Raw genomic sequence first — 25945 nt, forward strand, 5'->3', positions numbered from 1 at the left:
ACAACAACAACAACAACATGGTCCACGTATGACTTACTGTGGTTAAGAACCACCTATCTAATCAAAGGGGCGGAGGTCAAAAAGCAGTGTAGCCCAAGACGCGCTAATAGCCATATCTCATTGATCCAATATTTGAGAATGCGAGCACTTAGTGACTTGCAACAAACTTAACGCACAATTTCAAACCTGCGGCGTCGTGTAGGATGCTTTAATTTATTACTTCTTTACTACTACTTATTCTATTCGCAACACATTTTGCAGACCTTATAAACATATACGTCTTGATGTATTTGTAAAATTATATCACTGTACAGCACATAGCTCAGGAAATACGACGTCAAACACTGAGCTCCGCGAGAACCACACTGCAGGGCGAAATTCGCTGGGGATACAGGTGAAATATGTGTACAAATACGTGCGAAATATGTTGAATATGTATGAAATATGCTTGACATGTGTATACGAGGGCAAAAGAATAGGTAGAAAGCTCATCCTAAATCCCTGAGACAGTTTCAACCAAATTTGGTACGCAGATTAATTACAATCTGGAAAGAAACGCTGTGGGTGTGAGAACTACTGTCTTCCTGTGATAATGTGGGTAAAGAAGGGGATGAGAGGAGGAAGCACGAAATGGTCAGAGAGGGAGGAAGGGGGAGGGAGGAAGGGGGAGGGAGGAAGGGGGAGTGAGGGAGGGGGGAGGGAGGAGGAGAGGGGGGAAGGAGGAAGGGGAGCGAGGGGGAGTAGATGGAGACAGAAGAGTTGAAGACGGTGGAGATGGACAGAGAGGATGGGTGGAGGTGGACAGAAAAGGTGGGTGGAGATGGTCAGAGGGGGTAGGAGCAGACAGAAGAGAGAAGACGCGCAGGTGGAAAGAGGGAGGATCATGAGCAGACGGAGAGGGGGAAGAACAGATGGACACAGGGGGAAGAGGAGATAGGCAGGCAGGGCAGTGGTAGGAAGAGACACAGAGAGGCAGTGGACAGAGAGAGGAGGAAGGAAGAGGTGAACTCACAAAAGATCAGAAGAAATACATACCCGGGCATTACGACGGGGCAGTGCTCCACTTTTAACAGTACTGGACTGTACGCTGCTACTACTTCAAAACAAAAATAAACGTAAAGGAATCCGACCACTAATACGACGTGTGTAAGTATACAGACTAGAGTGGTGCAGCTTCCGTACGAGTTTTACCCAAATGGTTTGGGGCACCTGGCGGGCCGCACATTCAATTCGTACAATCTCAATGTAGTGTTTCAATTTTTTAACATTAGTGTGTTTCTGGTTAGCCATAAGGGTAGCGACAAGTGGAAGCAGAGACGGCTGGGCGGCGGGCCAACGCAGCGTGCGTCACGGCCCGGCTGCAAGGTCGCGGGCGGCGCGGCGCGGCGGGTCGCCGCAGAAGCGTGGGCGGCCGGCGGCCCGCGGCTCGATACACGGCACGGCCATCGCCTCCGCTCGGCTAATCCGGCCACGGCTGGCGCCGGGCCAGCAGTCCGGAGTAACCACTACCAGGTCCAATCAGAGCGCGCGACACCAGTACACCGGTAAGACTGCCTGCGTGGCGTACACGTGGGACCAGCAGCGGTCATCACAGGATGCGAACCTTACCATGCAACAACGCTCCTGAGGTGAGAGCGTGTGGGTCTTCACGGTCATCCGGCTGTCGGACCTTAAATTCGGCTGCCATGGTGTTATTTCGGAGGAGGAAGCTGTGTGTGTCTGCTTTTATCTCCTCTCAATTGCTGAACAGAGCAACACACTAAGAAACAAGGTTGAAAGATTAGTGTTTTGGGTCCAGTCGTCGACGAGGTCATGAGCTAATGAGTACAAGCCCTCTGCCACACACCGTAAGGTGGCTTATGAGGTACATATGTAGAGAAATGGGGAAGGAAAGCCTATGACATTTGCAAGAAAAAATCTCGGACTTTGCCCAGAAAGAAACAAAGAAAAAACGGAAACACTGCATCTCAAACACTATCCGGGAATTTGAAAAAAAAAAGAAAAAAAAGAAAGCCTACCGAATGCGGTACGACAGTGTCAGCCACCGCCACACCATCCCCAATTAGTACCAGTACCCTTAGCAGTCATCAGCACGACAAAACTACATTTAAGAAACTTCCTGGCAGGTTAAAACTGTATGCCGGACCGAGACTCGAACTCGGGATTTCCCGAGTTCGAGTATCGGTCGGGCACACAGTTTTAATCTGCCAGGAAGTTTCATATCAGCGCATACTCCGCTGCAGAGTGAAAATCTCATTCTGGATACATTTAAGAATGTTGAACAACCACCGCCGCTGTTATTTTTTGTGTTTTTACTAAGGCATGACCGGTTTCATGCTCGTTCGGTGACAAACTGGCAGAAATATGCCAGGGTGATGACTGAAAACGCTTACTCGGCCAATAAAACACTGAAATGTATATGAAGGAATATGACAAATACAATGTTTTATTTCACTGACTGTCCTTGGCTTAAGTACAGCAAGCAGTACGTGTTGTGTACAGAACGATATGCAGCGCTATCACGCACATTTTAGCCTCTGACTTTACTACTTAGCCCAGCACAGGTTCAGATTCCTCACATAACCTTAAACCCTGGTTTTGACTGAGGTGCTTTCGTTCTTCTGTACTTTACTTTTTTTCTTTTCACAAGCCTACGAACAAAATAAACATACACCTATTTGTTTTCCATAGGCTATTAAAAAGGCAGACTGATATCGGAATTTTCCTGCATATTTTCTCCACAGACGGTCGCAAAATCTACACATCGAATATGAATTAGAATGCAATTCATATTAATGCATGTTACAGCTACTCACCACTGTCACTCCTAATCCCGTCTCCTTTAGCCAAAGTCGTACGTACCTGTAACAAAAAGGAGAAACGAAATAAAATGTAAGTAGTCCACTTGTCTAAGATGATTGTCTAGTCATTGTGTAAGGAATTTTGGTGGCTACCCAATCGCCGCACACCACAGATTGTTGAAAAGTGAAGCACTACAAATGAAAGAACAAAACTTCGCACTGACACGCAAAAGAAAAAAAGGATAGAATTACTACCTATTTAACCACAGTTATCCCAAACCAAATTAATTTACTAAAAACAACTTTCGTGAATGTACTGCGAAAAATGATCGAACAGTCCAATGGGCGCCTCATTTCCTCTCGTTCCTTAAATTCATTGGTAGCTACATTCAAATCAGTTACGTTATCACCAAATTTACTTCAAATGATCTGGAGAGAGAAGTAAGGTCGTCACTAATTTATAATTGTTCACCAAATGTAAGCGCATTCTTTTAAAGCATATGTAACAGGATAGAACTTCGAATCAGTCAGTGACGATACAGCAAACATCTGCTGACTACAAAACTGTGACAGGGACAAAATACATTATCCGCTAAAGCTCAGTAGCGCAGAGATTGCATATAAACGTTTCATTTCTGGCGACAAACAATAGAACTTCCATTGCCAAACTACATGGGTGTTAGAAAAAAAAAAGGGCATTAGCAGAGAGAAGTAGACTGGACGTTACTCATACACTCCTGGAAATGGAAAAAAGAACACATTGACACCGGTGTGTCAGACCCACCATACTTGCTCCGGACACTGCGAGAGGTCTGTACAAGCAATGATCACACGCACGGCACAGCGGACACACCAGGAACCGCGGTGTTGGCCGTCGAATGGCGCTAGCTGCGCAGCATTTGTGCACCGCCGCCGTCAGTGTCAGCCAGTTTGCCGTGGCATACGGAGCTCCATCGCAGTCTTTAACACTGGTAGCATGCCGCGACAGCGTGGACGTGAACCGTATGTGCAGTTGACGGACTTTGAGCGAGGGCGTATAGTGGGCATGCGGGAGGCCGGGTGGACGTACCGCCGAATTGCTCAACACGTGGGGCGTGAGGTCTCCACAGTACATCGATGTTGTCGCCAGTGGTCGGCGGAAGGTGCACGTGCCCATCGACCTGGGACCGGACCGCAGCGACGCACGGATGCACGCCAAGACCGTAGGATCCTACGCAGTGCCGTAGGGGACCGCACCGCCACTTCCCAGCAAATTAGGGACACTGTTGCTCCTGGGGTATCGGCGAGGACCATTCGCAACCGTCTCCATGAAGCTGGGCTACGGTCTCGCACACCGTTAGGCCGTCTTCCGCTCACGCCCCAACATCGTGCAGCCCGCCTCCAGTGGTGTCGCGACAGGCGTGAATGGAGGGACGAATGGAGACGTGTCGTCTTCAGCGATGAGAGTCGCTTCTGCCTTGGTGCCAATGATGGTCGTATGCGTGTTTGGCGCCGTGCAGGTGAGCGCCACAATCAGGACTGCAGACGACCGAGGCACACAGGGCCAACACCCGGCATCATGGTGTGGGGAGCGATCTCCTACACTGGCCGTACACCACTGGTGATCGTCGAGGGGACACTGAATAGTGCATGGTACATCCAAACCGTCATCGAACCCATCGTTCTACCATTCCTAGACCGGCAAGGGAACTTGCTGTTCCAACAGGACAATGCACGTCCGCATGTATCCCGTGCCACCCAACGTGCTCTAGAAGGTGTAAGTCAACTACCCTGGCCAGCAAGATCTCCGGATCTGTCCCCCCATTGAGCATGTTTGGGACTGGATGAAGTGTCGTCTCACGCGGTCTGCACGTCCAGCACGAACGCTGGTCCAACTGAGGCGCCAGGTGGCAATGGCATGGCAAGCCGTTCCACAGGACTACATCCAGCATCTCTACGATCGTCTCCATGGGAGAATAGCAGCCTGCATTGCTGCGAAAGGTGGATATACACTGTACTAGTGCAGACATTGTGCATGCTCTGTTGCCTGTGTCTATGTGCCTGTGGTTCTGTCAGTGTGATCATGTGGTGTATCTGACCCCAGGAATGTGTCAATAAAGTTTCCCCTTCCTGGGACAATGAATTCACGGTGTTCCTATTTCAATTTCCAGGAGTGTAGATACCACATCAGCCAACTGATTATACACACCGCTGATAAACTAGCCACAAAAAGATAAAATCCCATTTACTAAAGCTTACAATGTAAGCATGGGAGACTTGTCAAACTGAAATAACCAATGGAAAGGCAGTCGAGTGCTGTACGAACATCACAATAACGGTACCTAGAGTCGACGCCAGCACAAATGTCGCATCACACACAACACAATACAGCTGTAAGACAAACAGACATACTACCTTAGCTATGGTGGTTAACTCCTGTAACCAGAAAACGGAGAAGTTTGATGGCAGTCGTATGTGACAACGACATTACCCTATTCTATGTTTGCCTTTTCCCAATGGAATTCTTAAGTATTGTATTGCGCCTTACGAAATGATATTTATTAGCCCAGAAAACTGCAGTCACAACTTTATGCACACTCAGCTTCTGAACTTCAGGTATGATGCTAGTAAAGCGTCACGGAACTACAGGACAGAAGCAAATTTATTCAACTTCGAATATATTCACATGTAATCGGTGTTGTCTCATATGCATCTAGAGGTTATATTGATACAGAATGGTTAAATAGTACATTATTTAAATAAAGGTAGTACAAAAATTAAATGCAAATTTTTCCATACTGTCTGCATTACATTACAATCAAACACATTACAGTACATATTTTTATACTTGATTATAGTTTGTCACTGAGTGCAGTTCAGCATTAAAATTCCCAGATCATTTATTAAACACACCTGAAAATATTGTACTGCATAATATGTCTTACTTGGAATCAATTTTGTAACTACACTTTTTAATTTACTCATTGACACTGAGTAGACTTCAAAAAAAAGAAGGCGGAGGCTGATCTTTTTGCAAGAATATGTCTTATAGTAGCACACATATGTGGTTAAGGAGGACATGCATTACTTATTCAGTGGGCATTACTTATTCAGTGGAACCCCACAGACTTAAAAAAATATTTTCATTTGGACATCATTTCCTCGATCACATATAATGTGGTGATATGCGCATGTGTGGTGGAGGGGGTGGGTTGAAGAGGCTGGACACACAAACCAGGCACAAGCTGTGCATACGCTGGAAACGGTCCACTGAATTGCAATCTTCTCTCCTTACAATGAGCTGAACTGATGCGCCCCCCCCCCCCCCCGAGTTGAAACCAAGCAATCGCAGACAAATTAGAATCTGCGGTCCAAAGCTGTAGTTTAATTCCTCTGTCACAACTGAAAGGGAAAGCATGCTGCGTTTGACTGATAAAAACATGGAACTGCCTGTATGTAAAGGATCCGTCAAAGTAAGCAACGAGCACATAGATGTGTTACTGTTTACAGGAGGTGCTAGATAAAACGCTGTATGTCCAACAGTATCTGGACAAGCGACAACCGACAGGTGGCATGTTTAAGAGTTTGGAATGATACTGCCACGAAGAAGTTCAATGGAAAGATATATAGTTGTGAAGAAATCATCCAATGAATTACCATCACAAACCAAAGGTTTTGTTGGCTGCTGTTCGACAACACAGGGCTGCTTTAAATATTCACATGGTAGAGGTGATGGCTGATTTTGGTCACCTGTTCAATACCCTCAAACGTTCCATTTGTAATTAAAAACGCAGCAGTTTCACAACAACAGACCCATTAATTTCCTCGACATGCACTAAGGGTGCACTAATTTATACTGAGTACATCAGACAGTTTTTCAGACACAGACATGTAGTGTTTAATAATGGGTAACAACCTTGGTGACCCTCAGGTATCTAACAGGAGCTCGCTACTCACTTTTTCTCCAAAACATCTCCCTACTGTTTCTGAAACATGTGGCACTAATGTGGTTCCAACATGAAAAATCTACACCCGAGGATGGCTCTCCTAAACAGCTGCCACTCTACGAAGGAAACTGCTGAAATGACTATTTTACACCAGCAGATTTTTTTTCTGTGTAAACCATTTAAAGAAATCCTGCATGCACTGTAACCAGGGAATTCTGATCATCTCCAAACATATGTGACAGAAATACTCCTGCTATTGCATAATTCACTTTTACTAAGAAGGGGAATAGTGCAACTAATGTCCTCCAGTGACATGTAACACTAAACACTTCTGGTAACATAACAGATAAGCAGATATCTTGAGGAAAACATTCACTAGTTTTTATGCTATCTCTGAATATTAAATGACAATTCTCTGAATAACACTTTTTATGAGGGAACTACGTGAAGTAATTATGGTAGTAGATAACATTTGAGAGTTCTGATGCAGATTAAAAAGAAAATCAAAATAAATATACTCAACCCAAAATTAAAAAAAGAAACATTTTATATTTATTCAGAAACAATTTCATGAACTCAATATCTGCAAATTTGATTTTTTTTTCAAATTGTTAAGTTTTCCTAATTTATTTTTATTTTCAGAAAAGATTTTAGTATAACGTTCAGGGAGAGTGATTTCATATACACTGTTTAAAACTGATGAAACATTCTGACCATATCTAGTTTATGAAAGTTCAGCTTTTGAAATATTGTACAATTTATTTATTTTTGATTCAGTCAATTTAGTAAATTCTTCTGTACAACCTTTACTATAAAAATTAAGTTCACTTTTAATATTATCATCCAAGAGTGTTTTTTTCCTTTCATTTAAACAGAAAAAAGTTAGATTCTTATTTTTAAACACATTTACAGCTGAAATGTACTTGCAAGTATTTTTCTTTTTTGTATGGAAACTGAATTTCATCAAATGTTTTAAGAAACAATATAAATTTGTTCTGTATAAATGAAACTAAAAACTCAGAAGTAAACAATTTAAAAAAAATTAAATATCTTCCATATAAATAAAAGGAATAAACTTAGAAGTACATTTCACCTGTAAATATTTAAAACATAAAGGATCTTAATTTTTTTTCCATACAAAAGGAAAAAACTCAAATTTCAACCATAAAGATTTCAAAAAGTCTAATATTTTATATATAAATAAAGTGAAAAAATGAACACATCAACAGACAACCTTAAATTACAAAACTTACATAATTTTTGTGAAACAGATAAACTGAAAGGTTATTCACACTTAAATTTGAATAAACTCAGAACATTTATTAATCATTACACCAACAATGATTTAAGGTATAAAACTAGAACAGAACTTCAAGAAATCAGGAAAATGAAAAATTTAATAAATTATTCTAAACTTAAAAACAATAATTAATCAAAGGTACTGAAAAATCAGAGAGCAATAACAATGAAGAGAAATAAACTTTAAAAATCTTCAAGTAATTTGTAAATAGAGAAATTTAAAGAATTATTCTAAACTTAATAAACAAGAATTAAACGAACTTATGAAAAAACAGGAGGCCAATATTAAGGATTAACTGAAAATCCAAAGACAGTATTAATAATAACAATATTGGTCAAAAAACTTAATCACTCCAGGACTATAAAGAATTTAACAAAACACCTGTTACAAAAATTATCCGGTTATAAGTTTTTAGATCTTGATGACAACAAATTGAAAACAAATCACTTTGGGTTTTCAATCTAGAACTTACGAAATTTATAATACCAATACTATTGTATATGCACAAGTATTTAAGAACATCTTAATACAAAGAAGATGATTAAAGTTAATATGAAGCTTTTTGTACTTCCGAATAACAGGACAAAACACAATAACTTAATTTTGAAACAAGCATTGAAATTTCATTAAAAACAATGGACTTGGAAGATTATTATCAAAGATCAACAAATAAACTATTAACAGAAATGGAACAAATGAAAATGGAAAAATATGGTTTGTCTTTTTTTATAGATAATTTAGAATTAAATGTCAATCAAAGTAACCCAATTTTTGCTTCTTCGTAACTGATTTACCAGAAGTTATTAAAAACAAAAAAGCTGTAACTCATACTAAAAACAACGATCAAAACTGGTTTCATTATTTAATAAAATCAGCTTTACAGACAGCACATCACAACTTGGAAAAAGTTAGTAAATATAAAAAAATTGATCTACAAATAGACGAGATTTTTGAAAAAGAAAAAACTTTCCCATTAACATATTCCAAAATGCGAAATAAACAAATATTGCCATTATGTTTAAGCTCAAGATGAAAAAAAAATATTATGTACCCACATTACCACACAAAAAATAAAGAAGAAAAACATGTTAATCATGTCTTACTCTAACATGAAAATAATTCACATTACTACTGGAGAAAAGATTAATATGGAGTAATTAGTTCTTACAAAAATGTAAAAATTTATACTTGCAAAAGAACTTTGAGATTTTTAATTTACAAGAAAAATTGGAGTCAAGGAAAAAAACGATTGTAATGAACATAATAAAGTATGAATAAATATACCTAAAATAGACGAAAAAATTAAATTTAAGAATTTTCAAAATTCGTCATGGCTGCAGATGAAAAGATTTACCATTGATCTTTGGTAATTTATTGACATAATCAAAGGCATTTCGAAAGACTGTTTGTGAGTGAAGAGTATTGGAGTATGTATCCTTGTGTGTCACCTTTTAGCAGTGCTTGATTTGTAAAAAAAGAGTTCCAGCACTGTCACATTCTGAGGGGAGGAGGGGGGGTGCTTTCGAAAGTGAGACATCTTGGTCATTTTAATGGTGTTCGGAGCATTTTAAAAATGGTGAATATAATATTTGTATTGTTAAAAAATAAAATTCCCATGTGCACTCACAATATTTTACTACATGTTTTATTAATTATTGTTTCTCAACTTACAATTTGTTACAAAAACTCTTCACTTTGTCCTGTATATTCTATACACAGAATAAAGGCTTTGAGAGCAAACAAGAATCCCCATCTGTATTTGCACAAACCATGAATTGGGGAGAGCATTTCTTCTGTTTTCCCAGTTAACCCCACATTCCTCCCACAGTACTGCCAGGGAAGTAAACATTATGGGGTTGCATCTCTGTGATTTGAAGGAATTCTTTCCTTCTGAAGAAGAGTGCTGGGGCCTTATGACCACCAGTGGGAGGAAGCTTCATCCACTTTATATGCAAGTCATCCACTATGGTTGGTCTCCCCATGTTTGCCACTCAGCCTCATCAATGGTTGCCTGGCCAGTAATCCACTGATTGGAGTCCCCATAACCAAACACACACCACACTGGGCAGCCTTCCCTGCACAATCTGCTCTTCTGAAAAATTTGGAGAAGTTGTGGCAGATCAAACCCAACAATAGGGCCCACAGATTTATTAATGAAAAGGTAAAGGGAGCACCAAAAGTGAACTGGAAAACTACAGTTCTAAATCAGGTACCAGGTCCAAGTAGGGTCTGTAGCAGGAAGAACATTCGATGGAAAGCAGAGGGAGAAAAGGGATAGTGGAAGTATGGTCTTGCACACGTTAAATCAGTAAGTGGCTCGAAACAGCATATCCAGACACTCCGGGATGATGATGGCATTGAAACAGAGGATGACACGCGTAAAGCTGAAATACTAAACACCTTTTTCCAAAGCTGTTTCACAGAGGAAGACCGCACTGCAGTTCCTTCTCTAAATCCTCGCACAAACGAAAAAATGGCTGACATCGAAATAAGTGTCCAAGGAATAGAAAAGCAACTGGAATCACTCAACAGAGGAAAGTCCACTGGACCTGACGGGATACCAATTCGATTCTACACAGAGTACGCGAAAGAACTTGCCCCCCTTCTAACAGCCGTGTACCGCAAGTCTCTAGAGGAACAGAGGGTTCCAAATGATTGGAAAAGAGCACAGGTAGTCCCAGTCTTCAAGAAGGGTCGTCGAGCAGATGCGCAAAACTATAGACCTATATCTCTGACGTCGATCTGTTGTAGAATTTTAGAACATGTTTTTTGCTCGAGTATCCTGTCGTTTTTGGAAACCCAGAATCTACTATGTAGGAATCAACATGGATTCCGGAAACAGCGATCGTGTGAGACCCAACCCGCGTTATTTGTTCATGAGACCCAGAAAATATTAGATACAGGCTCCCAGGTAGATGCTATTTTTCTTGACTTCCGGAAGGCGTTCGATACAGTTCCGCACTGTCGCCTGATAAACAAAGTAAGAGCCTACGGAATATCAGACCAGCTGTGTGGCTGGATTGAAGATTTTTTAGCAAACAGAACACAGCATGTTGTTATCAATGGAGAGACGTCTACAGACGTTAAGGTAACCTCTGGCGTGCCACAGGGGAGTGTTATGGGACCATTGCTTTTCACAATATATATAAATGACCTAGTAGATAGTGTCGGAAGTTCCATGCGGCTTTTCGCGGATGATGCTCTAGTATACAGAGAAGTTGCAGCATTAGAAAATTGTAGCGAAATGCAGGAAGATCTGCAGCGGATAGGCACTTGGTGCAGGGAGTGGCAACTGTCCCTTAACATAGACAAATGTAATGTATTGCGAATACATAGAAAGAAGGATCCTTTATTGTATGATTATATGATAGCGGAACAAACACTGGTAGCAGTTACTTCTGTAAAATATCTGGGAGTATGCGTGCGGAACGATTTGAAGTGGAATGATCATATAAAATTAATTGTTGGTAAGGCGGGTACCAGGTTGAGATTCATTGGGAGAGTGCTTAGAAAATGTAGTCCAGCAACAAAGGAGGTGGCTTACAAAACACTCGTTCGACCTATACTTGAGTATTGCTCGTCAGTGTGGGATCCGTGCCAGATTGGGTTGACGGAGGAGATAGAGAAGATCCAAAGAAGAGCGGCGCGTTTCGTCACAGGGTTATTTGGTAACCGTGATGGCGTTACGGAGATGTTTAATAAACTCAAGTGGCAGACTCTGCAAGAGAGGCGCTCTGCATCGCGGTGTAGCTTGCTCGCCAGGTTTCGAGAGGGTGCGTTTCTGGATGAGGTATCGAGTATATTGCTTCCCCCTACTTATACCTCCCGAGGAGATCACGAATGTAAAATTAGAGAGATTCGAGCGCGCACGGAGGCTTTCAGACAGTCGTTCTTCCCGCGAACCATACGCGACTGGAACAGGAAAGGGAGGTAATGACAGTGGCACGTAAAGTGCCCTCCGCCACACACCGTTGGGTGGCTTGCGGAGTATGAATGTAGATGTAGATGAAGGATAGTAGTGCTGCAAAGACGGGGGCCCTGTGGAAGCCAAGCATGTATTCAGAAAAAGGTTGTTAACCCCCCTGGGGAGTTCGAAAATTGCTGTGAAAAATTGTGAAATGGTGTTCTAGTGCAGTTCCGGGCTGTCGTGGACACAGACGGTTGTTTGTAATCTGGTAAGTAAACATGGTACGCAATTAACAAATGTTAGTTTCTGAAGAGTTAATTGAAATGTGTTCCTTTGAATATTTTATTCGTTATTTCTCTTCTGCGTGTCCAGTTTCCACAAAGTTTAACTGTCCTATAATCACTCGTTTTTCATGGGGGCCCTCTCAAGTAGCGAAAGTTTAATTATAACCACCCTGTATTTGAGAGAGCAAACAAAATGAAACACGTCGGGTGAGGGTTGACAAAAATGATATCAAAATGAAAAGACACGGACTACAATTTGCACTGCTTGGGGAACATTCATTTAGGAAACCTAAACTTCGAAAACTTCACTAGGCTTGTAAACTTTGAAGCTTTAAGCACCATCAAACGTATGAAAGTCTCGTGACACTTTTTAGAAGCGACGACTACAGCTTCTTCCAATTTATCGTTGAAGCAGAGATGGAAGGGAAACGTGGGCGTGTACAGAGGAAAGTTATGTGGTAGCAGCACCTTCCAGATTGGCTCAACGTCCCAGGCGCTGTAACACTGGTTACAGCAGCTAAGAAGAGAGAAAAATATTCCACGATGATAAGAGGACGGCACACGAGGAAGACCATTTTGAAACATCTGTTCAATGGTAAAAGGATACCGGCAAGACAACTTGACAAAAGAAGAGACAAACGGAGAACAAGGTCTAGACTAGAGGCTCGTACAACCCGTTGCGATTCGTTTACATAAATATGACGCGACTGCTCCAGCACTGAAGACAACTGCGATAGCGGAGACTATTTACACTGTTTCGCAAACAAGTGGCCGGAGGCAGCTCTCAGGGCAGAGGAGAGAGAGTCGAAAGCCAGCGGCGCCCCACCGCTGCACACCGGCCGGCCAACTACGTAAACATTTTCTATAATTATCTGTTGGAAGCAGAGGCAAATATAACTGCTCCTCTCATCGCATGCTCTCCGTGATGCCCAGCCATTCACACTTCCGCGGCCGGCTTTCGAGATACACAGTGTCCAGCGGGGAAACATAAAACGCGGAACGGACTGCTGCCGATTTCGGCACCCGAGTTTGAGCAGCTTACAGCCATCTGGAGTCCAAACGGACTAACACGGTTTTGTCGATGTAGGCGTACGAACAGATCGTGTAACTGAATCAGATCAACCACCTGATAGTATAAATTACGATAATGTACACGCTACGGCCGATTAGTGGCATCCAATGAAGCCTATTACAGCACACTAATGTAATGGTTTTAACGATGGGTGTCGTCAGGAGACCTGCTACGCAAACTAATACACAAACGTTTAATAAAAAAAAATCTAGGGTTAATAACTGTATTAGCTATATATAATTACCACAAAATTTGCATGTATTTCTTAGTTAAGGCGCAAGAGGAAATGATCTAACTACGGCGATTTCCAAATGGTATGGGACGCAGTTTGATACGGCAAAGAAACTTGGACACTAAGAAAGAAAGGGGAGAAATATTTGGAAAGCTTAGAAATTTGGCTCTGGAGAAGACTAGAGAAAAGAGAATGTTTGTCACGATAAGATATAATGAAGCCTTCGAAAGAGTGACTGACCTAAAAACATTTCTGAAGCATATTGAAACGAGGAAATCCAACTGGGTCGAACACATACTAAAGAAAAACTAGTTCAAATGGCAACGGAACAATAGAAGAAAACTGAAGAACGAATACCCTACTGACGTATTTAAGGAACGAACATTTCACCAAGACCAGAAGAAAGCATCAAGGAATAGGACATACTGGACGGCAAAGTTCGACCGAAAATTGTTTTTTGACAGTGGTATATTTGTTATAACGTTGTTATTGATGATGATGATGATGGAGAGTAGTGCAAAGCAAATATATGCCCTAGGCAAATGCAATGGTTACATTTTGAAGTACTTTTGATATACAGGGTGTTACAAAAAGGTACGGCCAAACTTTCAGGAAACATTCCTCACACACAAATAAAGAAAAGATGTTATGTGAACATGTGTCCGGAAACGCTTAATTTCCATGTTAGAGCTCATTTTAGTTTCGTCAGTATGTACTGTACTTCCTCGATTCACCGCCAGTTGGCCCAAATGAAGGAAGATAATGTTGACTTCAGTGCTTGTGTTGACATGCGACTCATTGCTCTACAGCACTAGCATCAAGCACATCAGTACGTAGCATCACGAACGTGGTTGCCGGCCTTAGTGGCCGTGCGGTTCTAGGCGCTACAGTCTGGAACCGCGTCACCGCTACGGTCGCAGGTTCGAATCCTGCATCGGGCATGGATGTGTGTGATGGCCTTAGGTTAGTTAGGTTTAAGTAGTTCTAAGTTCTAGGGGACTGATGACCTCAGAAATAAAGTCCCATAGTGCTCAGAGCCATTTTGCACGAACGTGGTTTTGCAGTCAGTGCAATGTTTACAAATGCGGAGTTGGCAGATGCCCATTTGATGTATGGATTAGCACGGGGCAATAGCCGTGGCGCGGTACGTTTGTATCGAGACAGATTTCCAGAACGAAGGTGTCCCGACAGGAAGACGTTCGAAGCAATTGATCGGCGTCTTAGGGACCACGGAACATTCCAGCCTATGACTCGCGACTGGGGAAGACCTAGAACGACGAGGACACCTGCAATGGACGAGGCAATTCTTCGTGCAGTTGACGATAACCCTAATATCAGCGTCAGAGAAGTTGCTGCTGTACAAGGTAACGTTGACCACGTCATTGTATGGAGAGTGCTACGGCAGAACCAGTTGTTTCCGTACCATGTACAGCGTGTGCAGGCACTATCAGCAGCTGATTGGCCTCCACGGGTACACTTCTGCGAATGCTTAATCCAACAATGTGTCAATTCTCATTTCAGTGCAAATGTTCTCTTTACGGATGAGGCTTCATTCCAACGTGATCAAATTGTAAAGTTTCACAATCAACATGTGTGGGCTGACGAGAATCCGCACGCAATTGTACAATAACGTCATCAACACAGATTTTCTGTGAACGTTTTGGCACGCATACTTGGTGATGTCTTCATTGGGCCCCATGTTCTTCCACGTACCCTCAATGGAGCACGTTATCACGATTTCATACGGGATACTCTACCTGTGCTGCTAGAACATGTGCCTTTACAGGTACGACACAACATGTGGTTCATGCACGATGGAGCTCCTGCACATTTCAGTCGAAGTGTTCGTACGCTTCTCAACAACAGATTCGGTGACCGATGGATTGGTAGAGGCGGACCAATTCCGTGGCCTCCACGCTCTCTTGACCTCAACCCTCTTGACTTTCATTTATGGGGGCATTTGAAAGCTCTTGTCTACGCAACCCCGGTACCAAATGTAGAGACTCTTCGTGCTCGTATTGTGGACGGCTGTGATACAATACGCCATTCTCCAGGGCTGCATCAGCGCATCAAGGATTCCATGCGACGGAGGGTGGATGCATGTATCCTCGCTAACGGAGGACATTTTGAACATTTCCTGTAACAACGTGAAGTCACGCTGGTACGTTCTGTTGCTGTGTGTTTCCATTCCATAATTAATGTGATTTGAAGAGAAGTAATAAAATGAGCTCTAACATGGAAAGTAAGCGTTTCCGGACACATGTCCACATAATATATTTCCTTTGTTTGTGTGTGAGGAATGTTTCCTGAAAGTTTGGCCGTACCTTTTTGTAACACCCTGTATATCTAACTTCAGTACTGAAGCTCCCAATTTATGTCCAAAAATTGGCTGCTTATGATAAAAGGGCATCGACGAACAGCGTTTCAGAGAAGTTACGCCTGGAGGAATGATAGGTGCTTCGAGTCCCACGAAAAGTACACTTTTTTCTAATTTTTACATTTTAATCTACATCTATATGGTTAGTCAACAAATCACACTTAAATGCCTGGCAGAGGGTTCATAGAAGCACATTCGCACTAATTCTCTATTATTCCACTCTCGAGCAGCACGCGGAAAAAACAAACACCAGTATCATTCCGTGAGAGCTCTGGTTTCCCTTATTATATTATTATGATCGTTTCTCCCTATTTAGGCTGACGTCAACAAAATATTTTCACATTCGGAGGAGAAAATTGGTGATTGAAATTTCTTGAGAAAATACCGTTGCAACCGAAAAGGCCTTTGTTTTAATGATTTCCACCCCAAATCCTAAATCTTGTGTGACACTCATTCTCTTATTTCTCGTTAATAAACAACGTGCTGCCCTTCTTTGAACTTTCTCGATGTTCTCCGGCAGTCGTATCTGGTAAGGATCCCACACTGCGCAGCGGTACCCCGAAGGAGACGGACAAGCGTAATGCAAGCAGTCTAGTACATCTGTCGCATCTCCTACGTGTCCTGCCAATAAAACGCAATCTTTGATTCGCCTTCACTATAACATTTTCTGTGTGTTCTTTCCAATTTAAGTTGTTCGTAATTGTAATTCCTGGGTATTTAGTTGAATTTACGGGCTTTGGATTTGATTAATTCAGCGTGTAACCCAAGTTTAACGGAAATTTTTAGCAATCATGTGGATGACCTCACACTTTTCAGTATTTAGGGTCAGTCGCATCATACAGATGTCTTCTCTAAATAGTTTTGCAACTGGTTTTCATCTTCTGACGGCTTTTCTAGAGACGGGTGCTCACATTCTCTCCTAAATCGTTTACAGTAGAGCACCGGCAATTCGAGCTAATTGGGGCTGTGGCTCTCTCGAAACACACAAAATTCATATAATACGGAAATATCACTAAATCAATGGATAAATCATGAATAAATGTTTAATGAGATCAATAATGATTAAAAAATAAATAAAAACCAATGTAGTACATACCTGTGTTATATTTACATGTATGAGTACACATTTCTATGTTGCAAAAATAGAAGTTGCATTTTAAAGAAACTATCCACTGTCCTTTGTTTTAAAAGAGAACCCGTTTCTAAGCACCAGTGTCGCGCCATCTTGTAAGCAGCACGGTGTCACTTCGAGTAGGTTCCGCTTGCTGCCCGATATAACGCAATGCCGCATCCGGCGCTGCAAAACCCTCGGTGAGAGTGAGAGTGATCACTGGTACAATTATCTCCAGGCAATTCCTCGTCGTCACTGTCTTCAACGGGTTCACTAAAACATTCCAACAATTGCAAGATCGGTCACTTCAAACTGTTTATAGCTGTTCATCCATTATGAAATATCACTCGCATTCGCCTTTTCACCTTCAGCAAGCTTTTTCGTCAGTACTGCCAATGGTAGATCATCATCGTCTGCAGGTATCTGCTTCATTCCGTAAAATCTGGTTTCAATACTAAATGTCTCTGCCCTAATTTTTTAGAAATTGTTTGATGGTTCCTTCACATTCTGTTTGTAGAAGCGTCAGTACTTTGGAAGGCAAAAACTTTTTCCTCGGGTATCTTTTTGTCTCTGGATCAAAATCTTCGAATAATCACTTCTAAAAATATTTTTGGTGGACATATGTAATAGGCAGTGCAGGAGCAATGATATTTTTTTAAAGCTCTAGGCTTAGCAGACTTACCTATTACCAGCAGTTTAAGTTTATGGTCTTGAATTCGATGAAGAAAAACCTGTTAAGCTTTCTTTAGATTTTTTTTAGCCCTGGGGCAGGCTTTTCTTCTTTTGAGGCTACAGTTTTAGATGGAAACATTTTATAATTTAGGCCTATTTCAACACAGTTATACAGTTGTTCAGGAGTAAGGTATTCTTCTTGTATAATTTTTATTGATTTCCCACAAAATTGTGTAGCAATTTGAGAATCCGCAGAAAGTTTTTCACCGCAAATTTCAAGCTGCTTTATGCCGTAGCGCTTCTTTCGCCTATGCAATCATCCTGAACTTGCAGTAAAATCGACCCCACCTTTCTGTAACTCATTTCTAAAAAAAGTTTGCAGAATAGGTCTTGAAATTGGATTACTTTTTGTCTCTGTTGAGTACACCAAACGAACAGAGCATCACTCGTGTTTTCCATACGCAAATTTCTTCATTGACTTCCGTTCAAATGACAAAACAGAACTCTTGTTTGATGGAACTTCTCAGTTTTGGCTCTGTTTCTACGTCAATCTCCACCTGTCACTTCACCGATTCCAAACTCAGCAGCAAGTTGTTTTTCTTTTTGTTTGTTTCTTTTCCTTCGTGTAGTCTTTTCAAGGCCTCCAGTTTCGCATTCAACGGCATAAACTTTCTTTTACTCCTATCACTCATTGTAATGTACGAATTAAGACATTAAGAAACAAACAGTTACATATGTAGAATACAGTGTACATACATACACTTCAAAATTAACGTGTCACAGGTGGTCTCACTATAGTGGAGATGTTCCTACGCCATCAACTACAGTACATACAACAACGGTCAGCCAATATTGTAAAACGTGTACTATATTATTACTTAGGCGTACCGTATTTTAATGACCACTGTTGCTGTGTAGGTACAACAACACAGGTAACAATAAGGAAGGTATGCACTGTACAACTGATCGTCAGGCGATCCCAATTAGTGAAGGGTCTCCAAAGAAAGAGAAAGCGCACTCCTCGAAACCTAATGGTACATGTCAAGCTGCAATAGAAAGGCATTTACAGTCTGAGACCAAGGTTATTTCCGTGCATTATGAACGAAAACGCAAAATGTGCCAGTTTCAGCTTTATTGTACATGGAAAATTGGAAGAAAGTTAAAACTGTAAACCATACATGTCGACAACGTATGGAAACGGGTTTTTCCTCTACTTTTATGTAAAATTTTAAATTCCTAAAGACCAGCTCGAATTACACGAACCTCGAAATACCGATGCTCCACTGCATATAGACAAGGAACAGCTAAAGGTCTAAACACCACCTTGGAGGAAAGGCAGAAATTACTTCTGTTTTACTCGATAAGCACGCAATTGGATTACCTTTCGCTTGTGAGGAACGGTGCCGAAAGCCTTCTGGAAATCAAGAAATACTTAATCTATTTGAAATTCCTTGTCCTTGTCGATAGCACTCAATAATTCGTGTGAGTAAAGAGCTAGTTGTGTTTCACAAGAACTATGTTTTCGAAGTCCGTATTGAGTATGTGTCAATAGACCGTTCTCTTCGATGTGATTCACAATGTTCGAACACGATATATGTTACAAAACTCTGTTGCATATAGACGTTAATGCTATGGGCCCGTAATTTAGTAGATTACTCCTACTGACTTTCTTGAATACTGGTGTGACCTGTGCAACTTTCCAGTCTTTGGGTACGGACATTTCGTCGACGGAGCGGTTGTATACGATTTTTAAGTATGGGACTATTGCATCCGCATACTCCGAAAGGAACCTAATTGGTATACAGTCTGGACAGGAAAACTTGCTTTTATTAAGTGGTTTATGTTCCTTCACTACTTCGAGGATATCTATTTCTGGGTTACACATGTTGGCAGCTGTTCTTTATTCGATTTCTGGCATATTTACTTCGTCTTCTTTGGTGACGGAATGCTGTGTTTAGTAATTCTGCTTTAGCAAGACTGTAATCGACAATATTTCTATTGTGAGACCTGAGTTTCTCCTGGCGTATACAACTTTCAAATAACTTCCGGGAATTCAGCCACGTAACACTTTCAGCGACCGCCGATATTTCGGCGGGAGAACACCCCGCCATTTTCAAGGCAAACTGCAACGGACAGGCGGCGTACATGCAAATTTAATACCTCGGTTCTCCGACAGAAGCAGGAAAGATAACACACACACACACACTGAACACTAGTGCCACCAAAGATGACCAAAGTCAGAGCTATCGATAGTGAGACTATGAATTCGCAGGTGAGGCAGCATTGACTCTGTTCCTCTGTTTTTTGACAAGGGAGAGAGCCGGATTCCAAACAGAGTTTAAACAGAAACCTCCATCCCTGTTAACAAGGTTGCTCGCTAATTTAATCTCAACTGCCTCCCTAATGACACTGTCCCAATAGCTGGACGTGCATGCCAATATCTCGGTGTTATTATATAACATGGGGTGACCAGTATCCAAGCAATGTTCGGCAATAGCAGATCTATTTGGCTGCTGTAATCGTGTGTGCCGTTTATGCTCAGTACATCTGTCCTCCACGGTCCTGATAGTTTGACCAATATATGCCATGCCGCAGCTACAAGAAATACGATATACACCCGCCTTACGCAGTCCAAGATCATCCTTAACGGAACTCAAAAGTGCTCTAATTTTAGATGGAGGTCGGAAAACACATTTCACATCGTATTTCCGTAAAATACGACCGATCTTATTGGACGTGTTTCCTACGTAAGGCAAAAAGGCAGTAGACTTAGGTGTTGACTCAGAATTATCATCAATCACCCGATGTACAGATGGTCGATAGCGCAACGCACGTTCAATCTGTCTATCACTATAACCATTTTGACGAAATGTAACTTCAAGATGGGACAGCTCAGCTGGCAAAGTCTCAGCGTCAGAAACGACATGTGCCCTGTGTACCAAGGTACGAAGTACCCCTTCACGCTGAGCCGAATGGCTATTAGTTTGTAAGTACAAGTCGGTGTGAGTACGTTTCCTGTAGACTGCATGTCCCAATGATCCATCATCCTTCCTCCTAACCAACACGTCGATAAAGGGAAGGCAACCATCCTCTTCCACCTCCATCGTAAAACGAATGTTCGGGTGGATCGAGTTCAGATGTTCTAGAAAGACATTCAAATTCTCCCTACATCAATGGCATACGCCAGATGATATGCAGACAGACAACTATCCGAAAAATGATCATCTCGTTGTTGTCAGATCGAACTATTGGCGTGTAAAAGGTATTAAAGTTAGCCTCATTTTTGAAACTGTAATATAACTAGTTTTCAAGAGTTCGAAATATATTGGAGACCTTACGACTGTAGTGAACTAGTGTATAAGCAATAAGTTTATAACCTTTGTATTGTCGGAATTAGCCAGCAAGCGAAGTTAGAACGAACGTAATATTTCTACGGAAACATATTTTAAATTCAATATTACATATACATTTATCAAATCTTTGGTTAGTTTATCATAGAATATCGAAAAGTATATCATTACGTCATGTCAACCAAAGCAGAACTGCCGTCTGTAACAAAATATCTTAATACTAAATTACCACGAAAATAAGCCGAAGAGAATCGTTCACGTAATATATTCTTCATGCTATATACTGGTGACAGAACAATCGACTACCGATATAGACATAAAATTTGACCTGATCTTTGCTTCCGACCATGGGACTAATTATGCATGTGTGGTAAAATTCTAGAAAAGCTTAAGTTATTTATTGATAATGAGGTGGTATTTCGCATCCAGCACCCGACGTGCGATTAACTGCAATGTCACTGACGGTGGCTGACTCGTCGACTTTCACACTCCACCTTTCTTTATCAACGTAACGTTCAAACCAATATTCATTTCAGTGAACAGCTCACTCTAACCACAAAAAGACAGCAGGACTGCGTACAGTAAAAAGCAATCTATCTTGTTGGACTGAACATCACTGTTGGACGCTCCTATAGGAGGTGGGTATCAGTAGCAATTTGTAACAGACACTACGAACATGTTGAGCTCCAAAAACGTAACAAACTAACGTGAAACGAACTTGAAGATACCGTATAACAAAACTCCGCTAAAAAGCTAAAGCACGTACCATGCTAACGTAAATTTAAACGAGAACAGGAATTCATACTGATTATCGTTGTTATGCAATTACAAGTGAGCTACTGCTAGAACTTCTAGAAACATGCCGGAAATTACCCCTCAACGAGCGGGCGAAGTTGCAGGGATTGGATAACTCGGTACACGGGTGCCGTCTAATCTCTGGCGCGCTTTCCGCGCTGTGGCAAAAATCAATGATCGGACTTCTCGTTCGACTGAACTTTGGAGAGCTGTTTGCTGCCGAGCGGGTCGAGTCGAGTTGCCTGCTAACGACTGGGGCCGCGCCGCCACAGCCACGCCAGGTCTTCCAAACACTAGCTACGAAATCTTAGCAGAGGTAACCGAACGTACATGGCAAGACCTCGACAATTTCGGAAAAATAGTGGATGACTATCACAAAAGTTGGAATTTTATAGTTTTTTAGGGAACGAACACGGAACGCGTATTCGAATTATTTTCTCTTTTCATTGTGGTTTTATACTACCTATAAAACACCATAAATATTATGTTCTATGTTACAAGGAGCGGTTCATTCTAATTACAAGCTCATAAATATTAATGGCATTAACGAAAGGCATCGGTTACACGCTCAAAGAATATTCCAACATTAAGTTATGAAGATCGCGAAAAACTTTTGAGTTCGCCTTTTGCATAAAGTATTCTAGATGAACACGTAACCTAAGTACAAAGTTCTGTACGTGAGGCCGCCGATATTGTCACATGAGTTCGCTTATTATATTATCAGTAATTGACGAAGAAGGTATTAAACATTATCTAACAGTACAAACATCATCATAACCAATCTAACTAATTAAGCTTCCGCGAGAAGACCAAATTACCGGGGCGCAGATATTCGCCTCATTCCTTCAAAACGTACCTATTACACTTACCACCGTGAAAATAAACTTTTCCACTTACGTGTTGTCACTGCACATCACAATTTTTCAAAACAAACCTAATGATGATGGTTTCTCTCTTTATGATACGGCAGTGCAGGACTGGCAAGTATTTCAGCAACAGAACTTCCGCAACTCACCCTCGACTCTACAGCAGAAAACTTCAGTTTGTAAGCGCTGATCGAACATCACTGCTACAGGAATGCCATTTGCGTTTTAAACCGCTAAGCCAATGTCGTCACTCTTGTCGTTTGTCGCAACCCCAGCACGAATGTGCCCTCCCTTACTAAAAGTGGTTTTATTTTACGTGGAACACAAGGGCGAGACGGAGAGAAAGAAAGATAAATGTGTGTATTTTACAGAACTACTGAGTTTCCAAAACTGCGGTCAATCCTGGTTATTGAAAATGGGCTGAAAACTTTTCAATTTTGCCTCCTCCTTCGCATTTTTGTTTATCCGTTAGAATCGGCATAACCACTCAGCTACACATCTTTGCCGTCACGTCCTGTAAATGAAGAGCAACCGTGTTCAAAGATCTGGCGAGTCAGCACACCCATGTACCATTATGTCTCCCGACACCGTAACACCTGGGCCACTAATACGATCACGTTCGACTGTATTCCTGGGTGCATTAGGTGTTCCCACCTCACCATACGAGGGTACGTCGAGAACCACTACGGCAGGCGACGACACGACAGTCCCCGCTCGATCGTAGGTATACGGTCCTGTCACCGGCGCTAACGGTACGGCCCACGTGCGGCTGCCAACGGCAGACAACCTACTGGTCGGCTGCCGAGGAGGCCCGTCCCATACAGTAAAAACTGAAACTGCATTCCTTGCAATTCTGTTAAATGTGGCTGTAATTACACCCCTTTAACTGTAACATCGAGCATGGATTTAAGTGTCAGGAAGTCGTTTCTGAGAGTATTTGTATGGAGAGTAGCCGTGTATGGATGTGAAACATGGACGATAAATAGTTCAGACAAGAAGAGAATAGAAGCTTTCGAAATGTGGTGCTGCAGAAGAATGCTGAAGATTACATGGGTAGATCACGTAACTAATGAGGAGGTATTGGTTCAAATGGCTCTGAGCACTATGGGACTTAAACTGCTGAGGTCACCAGTCCCCTAGAACTTAGAACTACTTAAACCTAGCTAACCTAAGGACATCACATACATCCATGCCCGAGGCAGGATTCGAACCTGCGACCGTAGCGGTCACGCGGCTCCAGACTGTAGCGCCTAGAACCGCTCGGCCACCCCGGCCGGCGAGGAGGTATTGAATAGAATTGGGGAGGAGTTTGTGGCACAACTTGACTAGAAGAAGGGACCGGTTGGTAGGACATGTTCTCGGGCATCAAGGGATCACCAATTTAGTATTAGAAGGCAGCGTGGAGGGTAAAAATCGTAGAGGGAGACCAAGAGATGAATACACTAAGCAGATTCCGAAGGATGTAGGTTGCAGTAAGTACTGGGAGATCAAGAAGCTTGCACAGGATAGTGTAGCATGGAGAGCTGCATCAAACCAGTATCAGGACTGAAGACAACAACAACAACAACCTGTAACATAACGTTGCGGTCATCTGCTGCTGCAGTTGATCGTGGTCGACCACCTCCACAAAGGAGGCTGCTCACATATAACCTGCACTTTCCCTCTCAGCGTACTGTCGAAGTGTTTGGGGCCCATACCGAACAGCACTGACACGGGGATATTTAACATATACCACGAAGAGCTGCATGAATATTCACAAATTTGTTTGACTCACGAGAGAGCTTCTCGGAAATTGAAAAACCTGAATTGAGACACACTTCAAGTAGACAATAGGTATCTCACAAAAGTCTAATCACAAAATTTCAAGATCCAGTATTAAACAAAGAACGCACACAAATTCTTCATACACTCGTCGTTCCAATACCGTCCTTCAAGAGAAAATTAGACCTCGTACAACGCGTACAGAGGCATTTAAACAGTCATTCGTCTCGAACTCCATACGCGACTGGAACGGGAAGAAACCCTAACATGTGGTACCAGAGTCAGTAACTTCACAGAGGTCTGACGAGTATATACGTAGATACAGATTCAAGCAGTGCATGCTATCACAGCTTAGCAGAGTCCGCCCACGACAGCTGAGTTGTCAGCGCGACAGAGTGTCAATCCTAAGGGCTCGGGTTCCATTCCCGGCTGGGTCGGGGATTTTCTCCGCTCACGGACTGGGTGTTGTGATGTCCTCATCATCATCATTTCATCCCCATCGACGCGCAAGTCGCCGAAGTGGCGTCAAATCGAAAGACTTGCACCTGCCGAACGGTCTACCCGACGGGAGGCCCTACTCACAAGACATTTACATCTGCCTCTTAGCAGAAACAATGAACGTCCAAACGGAAGTTGTACAAATCTGATGACTTGAAGCGACGTTTCTCACAAGTGAAAATGACACACATGAAACATCGTCCCTGGTGGTGCCGGGAAAAAGCACGCCACCGTACCTGTGCACTAATAACACTCGCAAAGTACGCATCTGTGGTTTTGATTTGTTGTCACCTATGTAATTGGTCGATACATATCGACACCTCCACACTGAAACTAGTAAACTACATACAGAAGTAGCAGCAGTACGCCATCCGTGGACTTGCACTGCGTATCAGATCAGATCAACACAACATTTCCAACAATTACCTGCACCGCAACATTTCGAGTATGCCCGTAAATTGCATGACTACTTAGACACCAGATTTGCAAGTGACTACAAAGACGCTCTGGACCATTACACAGAACTCTACGATCTCTAGACGCAACATGTAATTTCTGGTAATTATGAAGACTGAATTGCGTCCCTGTCGCTGGAAGGATCACAATAACTACAAACAAGAAAGATGGAAGTTTAACCTCCCGTCGGCACCGAGATCGTTACAGACGGAGCGCAATATCGGAAATGGTGGGTTACGGAATTCGGGCGCGTCATCTACAGCAACGATTCCAACATTTAGATGGTCCATATTGTCTGGCCTGGAGAAGGTTTGAACCACGTTCCTCCCGATTGCGCATCCAGTGCCTTCACCCCTAGGTTTTTCTTCATCCTCACAGGATTTTCTAGGACAAGAATCAACTATAAAAAAAATACAAAAAAATTGCCCTTGATGATTAGAAAATTCCGAGCGTTGCTAACTGCATAATATTTCGAGCTTGTTAATTGAGGCACCGCAACTGAATGCGTAGCGTTTATGTCTTATAATCGTAAGTCGC

General features: G+C 42.2%; 1 protein-coding gene across 2 annotated transcripts in view; it reads right to left on the reverse strand.

The window, feature by feature from the left end:
- LOC126251794 (E3 ubiquitin-protein ligase ZNRF2-like) overlaps positions 1-25945 on the reverse strand; it is a 557859-nt gene that overhangs the window by 458853 nt on the left and 73061 nt on the right. Inside the window, exon 1 of one of the 2 annotated variants that reach the window (XM_049952428.1) lies at positions 16996-17041. The exons of the other annotated variant lie outside the window; for it this stretch is intronic. Within the exon in view, the coding sequence (XP_049808385.1) occupies positions 16996-17026 (31 nt within the window). The 5' untranslated portion in view covers positions 17027-17041. Of the gene's footprint in view, positions 1-16995; positions 17042-25945 lie in introns of those variants that run through there. 2 annotated transcript variants of the gene reach the window in all.

This window comes from Schistocerca nitens, chromosome 4, assembly GCF_023898315.1.
Source record: "Schistocerca nitens isolate TAMUIC-IGC-003100 chromosome 4, iqSchNite1.1, whole genome shotgun sequence".
Classification (NCBI taxonomy): Eukaryota; Metazoa; Arthropoda; class Insecta; order Orthoptera; family Acrididae; genus Schistocerca; species Schistocerca nitens.